Source organism: Pseudorca crassidens, chromosome 1 (assembly GCF_039906515.1).
Source record: "Pseudorca crassidens isolate mPseCra1 chromosome 1, mPseCra1.hap1, whole genome shotgun sequence".
In the NCBI taxonomy this organism is placed as follows: domain Eukaryota; kingdom Metazoa; phylum Chordata; class Mammalia; order Artiodactyla; family Delphinidae; genus Pseudorca; species Pseudorca crassidens.
The window spans coordinates 31,751,055-31,763,572 of NC_090296.1; the positions used below are offsets into that span (position 1 = coordinate 31,751,055).

A 12,518-nucleotide genomic window follows, 5' to 3' on the forward strand; every position below is an offset into this window, starting at 1 on the left:
CGCACGTTCACGCACCTGCGCGCACGGCACACACACACACACACACACACACACACACACACACACACACACCTCACAAACACATTGCAATTACAGCAATTAGAAAAATGAGGTTCATCAGAGGAATACAGAAGAAGGTGTCACTGGACAGTATAAGGGGTAGAAGCAGAAAGACACAGCCAGGAAAGTACAGCCTGGCATGATGCTCTGAAGGGACCCAAATAAATATTTGCTAACATGTGTCTGGTAAAATTCCATGTATCACTCTTGGGTAGAGATGGTTTTAATTTTCCAGAAGATAAAAACTAAAATTTAAAGATACAAAAGTCTGCATATCAACATCTACAAGGTCACTAACCTTTATGTTTACTTAGAAAGTACCTTTAAGAAAGGATGAGAATAGAAAATTTTGAACGTAAGCTTAATTACAATCATATCAATATGGAAAATGTTTTGAATGCTCATTCATTTATAAATATTTCTAAACACATTTTGTATATATTGAAAATTCCTGGACTTTAATACTCACATATATAAACATGAAATTTTTAATCAGCATTACTTAATTATAAAACCTTAATACTTTTCTCATGTTCAGATGATCTGTGGGCCACAGAAGTTAATACAAATTAAACAATCAAAATTGGTATAGGTGTGGGCTCAAAAGACTGTGAATTTTTGATAATTTATCACATGGTAACCTATATTCTATGCCTGTGAAAGGTTATGCCTACAAACCAACATTCTCATCAAGGATATGACTGCCCTTTCTTATCAACTTTTATTAGAAGGATACGGGGCACTGCAAACGGCTGAGCGAAAGCATGGAAAGCAGAACCCCATGTAATTTGCCATGGAGCAATGTAAGTGTATACAAACTGCAATTTGTAAAGGAGTTCCCAAAGCTGTAGGAGGAAAACAAAAACAATCAGTAAAAAGCTTACCGTCAGATTTTTAAATTAGAAAATGAAAAACTTCTAAAATGATTTTCTTCCAAATAGGGAAATAGCATGGAAATTATTTGCCATTTGCATCAAAGGAAAAGAAATATCACTGCCAAAACACTGAATGTGTTTTTAAGTAAAGACAGTTAACTGACATACGGATTTGTGTTTTATCAGTTTAAAAATTCTATGCTGTCTATTGGTTCTATTACTACTAACAAGCAAAACCAAAAAAAAAAATATATATATATATATATATTTTTTTTATTCTGGCATTTCCCTCAAATTTTAGTGCTTTGTAAAATGAGTAAGTTTTAAATGCAATGTCAAAAGGAATTTGAAAGCAGCCAGGCAGGGGATAAAGTTGTAATTCAGTTGTCACTGTCTGTTTCCTAAGAATTTACTAGTGTGTATTAGGCATCTGTTCATAATCAGAATTGTTATTGCCAATGGAAGCATAATATACATTTTAATCTTATTTCAATTAGGATCTGTTTTGTTGTTGAACATTTCTTCAACACTGAAACAGAACTATTGTGCCCAAAATTGCCTCTGCATGCTAGGCAGTGCAAGGCCCCACTCTCAGAACAGATCACAGAATCTTAAAAGCAAGAGGTTCTGACTAATTCAGTGCCATGATTCAGGCACCGAACACCTCACATGTAAATTATTTAGCTGATTTACAAATGAACTTGTTTAATTTCCAATTTAAAAAAGAAATCACAACTTCAACCAATCAGAAAATGCAGATGAATCCCTGCACGCTTTGCCATGACTCAAAATGATGCTGGCAACCCTCGGTACTAATGGGATCAGGATGACAGGAAGTAAAAGCATCATGTATACTGTCAGATACCATCGCAACTGCTTAAAAACAGTGACTCAGAACACTCTTCTGTTTCTAAATGGTAAACAGACTGTACTCAAATTTTGATTGTAATATTAAAGAAAAATGATATGTAATTACATGTTTAAGTAGTTAGTGGGTGAAAATAGCTTTGTATACATTCAGAGCAATTTTTTCTTGAAATATTATTAAGTTGGTGGTACACCTTACAATGATATCTTAAAATAAATATATCTAAAGAGATCCCTTGAATATTACTTGCTTATTATCACTGTTAAGTTCTATGAAGTAACCATATAAAATGCAAACTCCTTGCGGGCAGAGCTTTCTCTGTTTTGTTAACTAACGTAGCCTAAGCATCTAGAATAGTTCTGGAACATGGTACACTCTCAAAAACAATTTGCTTAACAAATGAAAGTATTAAGAAAATCCAAACTAATGCGAGTTAAGTGTAGTGACTATTTCAAGGACTGTTTAGTTTATATTTTACTGCAACTTTCACTTTTTTCCAACCGGTATAAGATTCAATACAATTTCCAATCTAAATATTAAATTTGTGAGAAATCACATGCTTTTTTTATACAGACAATTCTCTGATTAACTTTCTGGCTCCCTCCTTTGATTAATCATGCTCACTAGAAGAGGAAATAAATGATAAAAATGCATACAAATTAGTGATTGAACAAATATAATATTGTGATATTGAGAAGCTATTTAGCATAACATTTAGTACAATATTTAGAAACTATTTCTAAAAGCTTGTTCAGATTAACGGTTTTCATTTTTACTGTCCCCATCCTAGGCCAGACCTCTATCACATCTAAATTACTGTCACAATCTCTTAAGCTGTTCTCCATACCTTTAGGTTCTCTCTTCCCCAATTCATCCCAAATGTGGCTGACCAGGCTAACTTTCCTAAAACTGGGATTTCATTGTGTTTTGTAGCTGCTCATATGCTTCAGCTCTCTGTCACCTATCAAATGGGATAATATATGTCAAAGTCCTTTGTATGTGGTCAGTGTTAACATGAAATCTAAACTATTTAATTTCAAATAATCTGACTACACAACCTATTTCACTTAGAAAGGCAGTGTGGCTCAGTAAGAAGCTTCTTGGAGGCAGAAGATGCAGGCTTTACCATCTCGTTTGTAAAAAGACTACAGGCAACTATCCCATGGGTGATAACAAATTTTAGGAGCATTCTGTAAACGTCAGTATATTCTGCAAATAAACTAGCATCTCACTGCTCCCACATGGCCTCACTGCCCTCAGTCTCCACCATCTTCATTCAGTATCAGGTTATTTCCTCCCTCCATCTATGAAGCAGCCTACAGTTTGGTTCAATTATTACCATGTTTGTTTCTAAAATTATTCAAAACCACACCCCCTTTTGGAAGAACCCATATATTTATATACTTATTAGAGTTCCTCTAATGTTTCCATATAATTTAATCTTACCTTCCTAGCCACAGCAAGAAATATATCTTCTATGGATGACAGTGACTGGCATTGTTTAGGGATTCTAATCCTAAATAACTGGTTGACTGAAGAAAGATACTACTTAAAAGATAACGAAGCAAATTGAAAGCAAGCGTAATCCTCACTAAATGGCATATTACTTAGGGAGACACTTTTTACAGATAAGGATATTTCCTTCAGTGATAAATTACCTTGTTGAAGAGTATGGACATGAAGAACAGATCCAACAGCATGGTCTCTGAAAAAGCTTCATAGTCAATTTTGAAAAAGAGCACAGTAAAGATGACTGTGACATACTGATATGTAGGGCTGCTGAAAGAGGACCGTAGCAGCTTCAGACCAGCAATGGTGATCATTAAAGCACCTAATCTACAATATAAAGAAAGCACATTCATCAACTGATGACTGAAAACGTTAATCTACAAACTTCAGAAAAATCACCATTTCATTTACTAAACTTAGAATATATATATCAAATTTGAACTTCTAAATATTCCTTTTTAAGCATATGTATCATAATTCTTATCCTTTATATAAATAATCATGTTTAAAAAATAAGTAACACTATTGCAATTCTGACATTTGGTTCTCCAGTTTCTCAGTACTTCTATTGCTTAAACATTAACAGCATTTAGCACATACAAAACATATTAATGCTTACCCAACAACATGTACCTAGTGTAGTGGGTAGGCCTACAGGATGATTGTATAGGCAAGTGAGCACCTAAATGGTCTGATTCACACAGTACACAAAAGTAATCATCTCCAAAACTTACCATCTAATATTAAAATTAACCTTATTTAATAAATGTCATCTCATAAAATGTTAGTTTACAATGAGATGTCTGGAGTAGTAATATGCCAAGAGCAGAAACAGATGTTCAGAAAAGGGAAGTCAAAGACAAAATTTCACTTGAATTTTTCACACAGTACTTTGCACCAAAGAGACACTCAATGATTACTTGTTACTAGATCAGTAACTTAAGACATTGCTATGACAGACCCCAACAGTCAAACTTAGATAAGAGGAGTACTGTACTTACTCTGTATCCAGTTTTTTTGGACTAGCAATTGTCTCTGCACTGCTACTAAGTTCATTGAGAACAATCAATGGATAGATGATATTCTTCTCCACAAAAAGAAGCCACACATGAAGTTTCTCAAACCACATCACAGTAGCTGCGTCTAACAAGGCAATATTAAGTCAAGAAAACCATGTCATCTAATGCATAAAATAGTCTGGTAATGTGATAAGAAAGGAAAATCTTACCACTCAAATTCAGCTGTACTATAAATAATGTAAGTAATCCAGTATGTCAATCAATAGTCAGTTTTATGAATTCTGAGACACATGCAACTTTCCAACTTAGATGTTAAATTTAGATGAACTGAATTTCATTTTAAACTTTTATTCTTGAAATCTCAGTTTTTAACCATAACTTTTTCTTATTTATGCCTATAACTTTTGGAGAAAAGATTAGTGAAGATTATTAGACTGCCCCTTTCCCCAAAAAGAAATAAATGATCTATTAAATTATCTGTTTTTAAAATCCTTACATACACATACATCTTATAAGACATACATCTCAGAACAGATATGAAAGTATATGTTTTGCATTCACACACTTCATAAGTGTCATTTTCATTGCCAGTAATATTTTCCCAATACTTTAATATTTAATGTCATTGGGGAAAGTGTCTAGGATAAGCTGAAAGATTTAAAATACGGTCCTCCAGCTATCTGAAAATAATGTCAACCACCTCTAGGAAGTTCTCTAATGAATCAGATTTTTCTTTATAGCTAGCTACTACAGTCAACTTTGCTAATGCCTAATACTCTCAATAAGTGAAAAATGTTATGTTGATTCAAAATTTATAAAAATTTAGACTAAATGTTTTGTTAAGATAAAAAACAAACAACATGATCAATGATTTACTTTAATGAAAACTGTTCTTCAAAACAAACCAGATACACCTGCTAACATTTATATATGAAAGCAATTAATCATTAACTATCAAAAATATATCATTCTGAGTTATTTTCCTTATGGTAAGAATAGGCCAGTACAGATTTTTATAGTTTTATGTCATTTCACTACAATCTACACATTGATATTTAATTATCTCCCCAGGATCAAAATAGTGATCAAGATTACAGTACCATGATGACTTAAGCAATTCTGCTAAAAGGCCCAGGAAATACGCTTTGATACTGCAAAGTCAAGTTTGGTATAGAAATCTTTCAAAAGCTTCAGAGTTCTCTAAAGAAGTTAATTCATCTCCAAACAGTTGAGAAATTTACTCTCCATAGTAACTCATTAACTAAAGAGAAAGTCTGAGGAAAAAACATTGGCTTGTTTAATCACTGGTATATAATAATGATGACACAGGTATTAACTTTTATTATATCCCTAAAATGAGCAAGTATATTATAGGTCATGGAACCAATGAACCAGACTGATTACTTGTAACAGAAAAGTCAGGGTTTAAAGCGACAAGTAAAAAGCTTGCCAAATGGACTGGCCTTCTACCTCTTTTTAGTCATTTTATACTTTATCCCAAATCTGAATGAATAATAACAATTACAAATGTTTTTCACCTCTTTTCTCTTGATCAACTCTTTATAACCCTCTCTGGTAGGACATAGTGTCACTGGTGGAAACAGGAACGAAGACCTTTCTATTCCCTTTATGCTTTGAGTTAAAAATATATCAAATAGAAGTCTTAAAGAGGATTGAGTTGCCTGCATATTGCAAGGAAGATTGAGGGTAAAGGTAGGGACTGGAAAGAGAAGTCACAGACATACACTGAAGGATTAATCAATGAGAGGTCTGTGAAGAAAAACTTAGAGGAGGAAAGAGCAAGGTTTATTCTGTGGTAAGTTGGCATTTTAGCACTGACATTTATACTTCAACTGAAATGAAAGCAAAAGGTCTGATTCATTAGTGTCAAACCTAAGAAACACAAGCCGATGTGTTACTTGATGATAGTTACTTAACAGTCACCTGTCAACAAAGTAAAAGAAAAAAATCCATAGTATTGAAAGGAAAAGTGTTAATGAAATACTTACTTCGAACTTCATACTGATTATACTCCACCGTCTTGAGCAGAGGGTGAGAGAAGCAGTGCCACGGTAGCTGCTTCCTAACTTGAGGCAGCACGTAATGGGTTACAAAACCCACGAAGCCGACAAGCGCATACAACACATACTTGAGCGCAGGCTAAAAGGAGGATAAAGTTGAGGACATGAAAAGTGATTCTGAGACCCAAAGGAGAACTTCTAATTTGTCAGTTCAATTTAGTCAACTATAGAATCTAAGAACTAAACATCTGTCTGCAGTTAACATTTCTATATTATGTAATTTTCTGATTAAATCAGCCATAAAAGGTAGTGACTGTTCACGTATTACAGATATTTTAAAATGTGTTAACTACTTTCCTTGGTGTCTCACACTGTCAATGTAATTAGAGTGTGGCCTGAGGTATATTGCTTGCTTCCCTAAGAATGTTCTATGTGACTTGCAGAGCAATGTATTCAATTGTTTTAGCTAGTAGAGATAAAGGACATGAGCTAAATAAAACTGTTAAGTTTGCGTGAAGAGCAAAATAGAATGAGGAAAAAGTTTTTTTTGTGGCTTCACATGGTTTGGAAGAGAGTTCTTATGTATGACTAAATTCACAAAAACCAAGTACCATCACTTCAAGTATTCAAATTAAAAGTCATACGTTTAGAAACTAAAGAGGTTTCCATCGGACCCCTGAAGACCCACTGGACCTCACTCAGCTTGTGAGGTACTCAGGAGTTAATGGTTCAAATTGGAAGAGAAGAAAACAGGCAAAAATGTTAAATTTAAATAATATAACCTTTGCTTCTGGCCAAATGGAATAATAGAGATTTACCCTATTCCACATGAATCAAAATAGAATAAAATATATGAACCAATGGTTTGCAATATACTAGACATAAGGAAATAATCAGTAAACACTGAGAGAAAGAAAACGGATGAGGTAAGTGTCAGGACTGCCCCAGCTTACTGCCCTTAGATACTTTCCAAGTTGCAGTGAAGGGAGGGGAATCCACATGAAGCCTGGTACCTCCTGAGTTGAGGAGATAGAACTAAAAGCCTGGAGACAGCAAAGCAGCTAGTGTTCACCAGAGCTCACCAGAGCAGACAGTGCTCCAAAGAGAAAACTGCATGGAGAGAGAACTTAGAAGATCTGCGGAGTCTCCCTCGAATATTCAAGGGAATCAGCACATGTGTGTGGGAGAGAACTACATATGCAAAGGGAAGGAACCTCGCCAAGGGATTAGAGAGAAGAGTATCCGGCACTCACACAGGGCTAGGAATAGTGCCTGTTCTCACAAGCCAGGTTGGAAAAACTCAACATTCACAGGGCACTGGTCAGAGTATTCCAAAGCATGTTGCCTCAGTAGGGGGAATATTAGCCCTAAACTAAACAGCCCTAGTCTCAATTAACCAATCTTAAAAGTTAGATCTGAGGGGATCAAACTGTTAACAAGTAACTTAATAGTGCCAAAAAACAAAGTTCAAGAGTATTTCTAGGAATACAAAAACATCCAATACACAAAAGGCCAACCTTATAATGCGTGACATCCAATCAAAAATTACCATGCATGCAAAGAATCAGGAAACTATGACCCACGGGGAAAAATATCAATTAATCAAAACCAACCCATAAGTGACAGAGAAATTAGAATTATGAGACAAGAACATTAAGAGAGTTAGAAGTGAATTCCATTTGTTCAAAAAAGTGAATAGAGGCATGAGAGATATAAAAAAAGACCTAAAATCCAACTTCTAAAGATGAAACTTGTTAGTTCTGAGACAAAAAATACACTGGATGGGATTAACTGCAGATTACATATTACAGAAGAAAAGATTAGTGAACTTAACAACAAAGCAATAGCAATAGAAAACGTTCAAAATTAAACATGTGGTGGTGGGGGGGAAAGAATTTAAAATGAACAAAGCATCAGTGAACTGTGGGACAAATTCAAGAGGCCAAATATACATGTAACTGGAGTCCATGAGTGGGGGTGGGTGGAGGGACAGCAAAAGGAAAAGGGAAAAAACATTTACAGTAATAATGACCAAAATTTTCTAAATCTGATGAAAACTAGACCACAGATGCAATGTACCCCAGACACAAAAACATGAAGAAAACTACATGGAGGTGCATCATAATCAAATTGACACCATGTAGAAATACAGGTCTGCACAAGAGAATGAAGAGCCCCGAGGAAGGTAACCGCGTGGCCTGCAGATGCGCGGCACTGTACTGCAGGACCAAGCATCGCCCACACCCGGGCCTGATTTAGAGGACGACGTTCTGGACTTCCAGTTGTAGTGGAATGAGACTTTGGGGGGTTTAGAAGGATGTGAATCACGGAGGCCAGAGGGCATACGGTGTCAGTCCAGCACGGTTCCTGGTGTTTATGCCTGCTTGTATTCCCCCCCACATTGCAGCAGGGTTGCCCTGTATGACCAATGGATACGGAAGAAGTGGTGGTATGTATGCCACATCCAGCATCAGTTATAAAAGACTGGGCCTTCGGTCTTGGGCTTTCTCTCTCTAGGATCACTGGCTCTGGGGGAAACAGGCTGCCATTTTGTGAGGATATTCAGGCAGCCCCTGGTGAGGACCACACGGAGAAGAACTAAGCTCTCTGGCCAACAGTCAGCAAGAAAGTGAGGCCTGCTAACAGCCTCAGCTGATTGCAGCCACATATGACTGCAGCATCATAACACATGCTGAGCTGGGATCATCTGGCTAAGCCACTCCCAGAGTCACGACCCATGAGAAACCATGAGAAAATAAGTATTTGTTGTTAAAACCAAACAAAAAGTCATATATTTCGGCATTATGGACCAACACTACAATCAAATCAGAAGTGAATCCAAAGTTATTTTCCCCGAGTGAAAAGAATAAAATGATTCCTTACCTGCAATACTGTGAACACTGTGCTTACATGAATAGCAAAATACAGCACACCAATTACAATGCACACTACTAGGTCAGACTGTAAACGCTCGCTCTGTGGAACAAAACAGAATTATCTAACATTACACAAAAATTTAAACAAAATCTTTCCTCCCAAGTGGCCAAGCTTAAGAAATAAATTTTCATTGATCCTATTCTGTAGCACTTCTAGGTATTTCTTACACATAATAATTAACTACAATAAGTCTTATTTTCTTCCTCAGTTTCCTCATATTTTGGTTTGATACTGCAATGCCAAGGAAATTAAACTAAGCTTAACTAGTTCCACACACAGTAAACATATCGTAACAAAGCCTTTTAGAATGAAGATTTTCCCCCCATTGGTCTGTAAGCTTTACATACAGGAAAAAGAAATGAGATATTTAAGTTCTTTTATAGGGTATATCCTTTTGGATAACAAAGTTATATTTTCATTGGCCTTCTGAAATGTTGAAACTGCATGCATATGTCCTGTTTTACTTATTGAATCTTGTTTTTTTTTAAAAAAAAATTTATTTATTTATTTATTTTTGTCTGCGTTGGCTCTTCATTGCTGCGCGCGGGCTTTCTCTAGTTGGGGGGAGCGGGGACTACTCTTTGTGGCGAGTGCGTGGGCTTCTCATTGCGGTGGCTTCTCTTGTTGCAGAGCATGGGCTCTAGGCACGTGGGCTTCAGTAGTTGTGGCTCGCGGGCTCTAGAGCGCAGGCTCAGTAGTTGTGACGCACGGGCTTAGTTCCTCCGCGGCATGTGGGATCTTCCTGGACCAGGGCTCAAACCCATGTCCCCTGCATTGGCAGGTGGATGCTTAACCACTGCGCCACCAGAGAAGTCCCTACTTACTGACTTTTGGTCCTTTTAGTGGTTGCAGTGAAAACCAGAAACCTCTTGATATCTTTGGTCATCAACTGACCCACAGATTTATGCTTTTAAGCTAATACATTCAGAAATATCCTATTATACTTAACATGAAATGTCCTTTGCTAACATGAAAACTAAAGTCAGAAAAAACTCTTTAAATTATATCTTGAGGCAGTTTTGTATTTTCCTAAAGTTTTCTGAAGAATATATGAACAGCTTAAGTTCAGTGAAGGTAAATATTAGTCTAATTCAAGACCTATATAAATTCAGTCTTTCATAAATGGAAATATGTAAAATAACTTAGGAAAAAAATGTTTTATGTTTTGTTCCATATGGCAGATATGAATCTGTAGAATTCATTTTTTAAGTAATAACTGAAAGAATGCAGGTAACATTAAAAATTTTTAAATTACTACATCTGCTTGAGTATATGAAATTAGTACAGGTTATTGTTCTCTCCTTCAACCTGGAAAATAAACATACACACACACTTACCCTTGAAAAATAAAACACACTAAAAGACCAGCAGATGACTTATAAAGACAAAGTTTTTATCAACAAAAATAACAACAAAATAAATCTAATTTATGTTAATATTCACCTTTCAAATCCTAGTTTAAATTCAATAGGATTAAGAATTCTATAAACAATGAAATCACTTAATCTCACCTTATCTAAAAATAAATATTTAGCATACTGTTCTACATTGAAACAAACTTTGAGGAATGAGCATTTCTTACATGTTAAAATTTGAAATAAAAACCACCAACCATGTACAACTATATATGTATTTTTCCCCAGTTACTAAAATTGTGTTACCTCAAAAAGTGTTCGTTGTTTTATATAGTTCAGTGTTTATAGTGTTCAGTGTTTTATATAGTTCAATTGAACTATATAAAATTGAAGTCTTTCAGGTGATTTTAAAAAGCTAAAACTTACAACAGAATTTCTAAGTTTTTCAGGCAGTGGATCTTTTACTTCAGACAACGGGTCTTCTGGATTTTTCTCTTCTGTTTTTGGAAAAATCTTGGATTGCACCAAAGAGCTTTACATTAAAAAAAGAGAGAAAATAATTTAAAAATATATTTATAACCTAAAAACCAGTACTTCAAATGGCAAATAAAGTTTATGATAGAAAATGAAGTGATCCAAGTATATTTACTCGTTAAGCTTAAGTTTAAGTTGCCATAAATTCTAAAAAGTTTTAGATGCCATAAATAAGCATACAATAAGAATATTTTTATGAAAATATAGTTTTAAATCTTAGGAGAGAAAAAGCTAACAAATACTTTCAGCCAATGGTAATCAGAATGACCCAAAGTTAATATATTTTGAAATCAAATATAGATAAGTCAATAGCACTTTGACAAGGCATTGGAAAAACAGATTTTGGAAGTTAAATTTGAAAGAAATGCCAACTTATTTAAATTTCTTTAATTCAGTAACAAGTAATCTCACTTACAAAAGTACAGATGGATCACTGCTTTGTCGACTGAGATGATAGGATACTGCCACTAATAAACCACAAAATATGGAGAAAAGCACTGGAATATGCTGCCCATCCCAAGAATCCTGTTGGGGAAAAAAAGTTTGACAGAACAATATGCTTCTAATTCACAACGTATCACATAATCCTTTTATGTCAGTATTTTGGAGAAAGATAACTTAATTAAACAAAACCTTTTCACATGTTATTAATTGCATTTTATTCCACATAAACTTAGATTTATTACTTTCTGATGAACTAGAATCTAACTGCTAGATCATTGTCAGATTTCTTTTGGTACTAAAGCTCTATTATACACTAGGAATAATACATTTGTTTCTGATACATGCTGCTGTCAATTTCTTTCATATTTTAAGTGGTATTAAGTTTACAGTAAACTACGTTCTCTTTTTTGAAAAACAAAATAACTTGGTGTAGCAAACTTCTGTTATATATAATAACGGAGTAGGAAAAGGTAATACATGATACAACACTTCAGGCAAAACAAACTGCTGACATTTGGTATGCTACTTTCTGGATGCCTCTGCTCATATAAAATGCCATTATGTCCTCCAGAGCACTGAATAGGCATCAGTGTTTCTTGAGTGAATAAACTGTACATTCCCAGAAATAAATAATACAAAGCTAGCTTCTAAGGCCAACCAAACATGTGGATGTGGATATGCCATGTCTGCTTTGCTCACTGCAGTATCTCTGGAGTCTACTAGCACAGTACTTGGTATAGGGTAGATAACACTGCTATAAGGAATAGTTAACAGTACTTAAGTATGGCCTGTGAGGTAAGCGCCTTTGTCTTTCTCTGGGGATTCAAGAGGAGAGAATGGCGGAGTGGGTAATCAAATAGTAGTTTATTATACAGCCTGCTTTTTTTTCCCATTTA

At 35.1% G+C, this 12,518-nt stretch overlaps 1 protein-coding gene across 6 annotated transcripts in view; it reads right to left on the reverse strand.

Annotated features, from left to right (window-relative positions):
• The window catches only part of PCNX1 (pecanex 1), a 171,087-nt gene that overhangs the window by 43,601 nt on the left and 114,968 nt on the right, over positions 1–12,518 (reverse strand). For all 6 annotated transcript variants that reach the window (XR_010942113.1, XM_067731811.1, XM_067731819.1 and 3 more), the window contains 7 exons: positions 11,594–11,703; positions 11,071–11,176; positions 9,236–9,328; positions 6,341–6,491; positions 4,314–4,455; positions 3,462–3,639; positions 797–905 (listed from right to left, as the gene is read on the reverse strand). Coding sequence is in view for 5 of the 6 variants with exons in the window: in XM_067731811.1 (XP_067587912.1) it covers positions 797–905; positions 3,462–3,639; positions 4,314–4,455; positions 6,341–6,491; positions 9,236–9,328; positions 11,071–11,176; positions 11,594–11,703 (889 nt within the window). In the remaining variant the exon portion in view is untranslated. The remainder of the gene's footprint in view (positions 1–796; positions 906–3,461; positions 3,640–4,313; positions 4,456–6,340; positions 6,492–9,235; positions 9,329–11,070; positions 11,177–11,593; positions 11,704–12,518) is intronic.